The sequence below is a fragment of the Equus asinus genome, chromosome 2, assembly GCF_041296235.1.
Source record: "Equus asinus isolate D_3611 breed Donkey chromosome 2, EquAss-T2T_v2, whole genome shotgun sequence".
NCBI classification, from domain to species: domain Eukaryota; kingdom Metazoa; phylum Chordata; class Mammalia; order Perissodactyla; family Equidae; genus Equus; species Equus asinus.
In genome coordinates this window covers 161934299-161936347 of record NC_091791.1, presented here as the reverse complement: position 1 = coordinate 161936347, position 2049 = coordinate 161934299, and the positions used below count along the sequence as shown (strand labels likewise).

Here is a 2049-nt window from a genome sequence, read left to right as displayed (position 1 = left end):
CTTTTACTTTATAGTCATATATGAGATATGACTATGAAACAATGACAGTTAAAAATACAACAGAACTACCCATTCGAACAAGTAAAAGGATCCTTATTCTATGTAACGTATTTTGGCAATGAAATATACGACAGAGGAATATATGTATATTGCTTTGTGATTAAAATGGTCTCCAAAAGCATACATCGGCCTTTGCCTAGTTTTCTGACAACTGTTGAACTTCCCAAGATTAAGATTGGTGCCATTTCTTTTACATCAGCTTCTCCTTACTCTGTTCTTTCAGGTGGCATGAGAGTCACTGCTGGCAGAGGTAATGGATGAAGCCAATCTCTCTGTTGTGTCTGAGTTTGTGTTCGTGGGACTCTCCAACTCCTGGGAGATCCAGCTCTTCCTCTTCCTCTTTTCCTCTGTGTTCTATGTGGCAAGCCTGATGGGAAACCTCCTCATTGTGCTAACTGTGACCTCCGACCCTCATTTACAGACCCCCATGTACTTCCTGCTGGCCAACCTTTCCATCATGGATTTGATATTTTGCTCTTCCACGGCTCCCAAGATGATTTATGATCTTTTAAGGAAGCGCAAAACCATCTCTTTTTGGGGCTGTATAGTTCAGATGTTCTTTACCCACACAACTGGGGGCACTGAGATGGTGCTGCTCATCACCATGGCCTTTGACAGATACATTGCCATATGTAAGCCTCTTCACTACCTGACCATCATGAGCCCACGAAGGTGCATTATATTTTTAGTCATTTCCTGGGTTATTGGCCTTATTCATTCAGTGACTCAATTGGTTTTTGTTGTAGACTTGCCTTTCTGTGGTCCTAATGAACTAGACAGCTTTGTTTGTGACCTTCCTCGATTTGTGAAACTTGCTTGCACAGAAACATACACACTGGAATTCATGGTTACTGCCAATAGTGGCTTGATTTCTGTGGCCTCCTTTTTAATTCTGATCATCTCTTATATCTTTATTTTGGTGACTGTTCAGAAAAAATCTTCAGGTGGTATATCCAAAGCCCTCTCCACTCTGTCAGCTCATGTCACTGTGGTTGTTTTGTTCTTTGGGCCATTAATCTTTTTCTATGTGTGGCCATTTCCCACATCACATTTGGATAAATTCCTCGCCATCTTTAATTCAGTTATCACTCCTTTTCTAAATCCAGTCATCTACACTTTTAGGAATAAAGAGATGAAAGTGGCAATGAGAAGACTATGCACTCAGGTCATCAATTACAGTAAAATCTCTTAGATATACAGAGGATGTATAAAAAAGAAAAAGTATACCAGAATTTCAGATGGATATGTACTGAATAAGGTAGTTAAATTTAACCAGAATGTCACTATATACTAATATTTGTTGTATCCTATTTTTTTTCCCTCCTCTAATTGAATTGTGATATCAATCTCTGGACTCTGCTTATAGAAGAGACTTAAAGACTAAAGGTCGTGGCTTTCTTATCTCACCAGTGGTCTTACACCAAGATAGTGCCAAATAGAACTGGTATAAATGTTAAACAACCCCTTTTGAATATCAATATGTGCCTTATTATCTATTTTCTATTTTTCCTATGTTGAATAAACTATCTTACTTTAAAAATAGTGTTAAATTTTATTTCATCTGATTTGTCTTACCATACAGCTGATTCGTTTTCTATCTTTTCAGCTCATTATCTGTTAGCTTCCCTCATTGTTTTATTCCTAATCTGGCTTTTTCAGGGGCCAGTAAGGAGACAGAAACCATACCAGTTTTTCTGAACAGAGAAAATTTGATATAAAGAATCATTAACTAAATATAAAGTTGTTAACTAGTTATTTAAAAAAAGAACAAACTCTAAGATGTCACAGACATAGCATTTTAGGAAGCAGCTTTCACCCTTAGGGATGGAAAATAAAGAAAGAAGTTAGACTTACTACAACTTTAAACAAAAAAATTTTTCAAAGCTTGAGGGAAGGACCTGTGGACTTGAATCTCAAATATTTGAGGAGGGAATGCTGCTTGGCTGGTGCTAGAGTCTCTGAGCTTAGAGGAGGGCCTGTGGGGCGGGG

At 37.9% G+C, this 2049-nt stretch overlaps 1 protein-coding gene across 1 annotated transcript; it reads left to right on the top strand.

The window, feature by feature from the left end:
* The first annotated feature begins 313 nt into the window (after positions 1-313).
* LOC106835204 (olfactory receptor 4F6-like) lies at positions 314-1252 on the top strand. The gene has a single exon (XM_014847377.3). The coding sequence runs from the start codon at positions 314-316 to the stop codon at positions 1250-1252; it is 939 nt and encodes a 312-aa protein (XP_014702863.2).
* Positions 1253-2049: the final 797 nt, after the last annotated feature.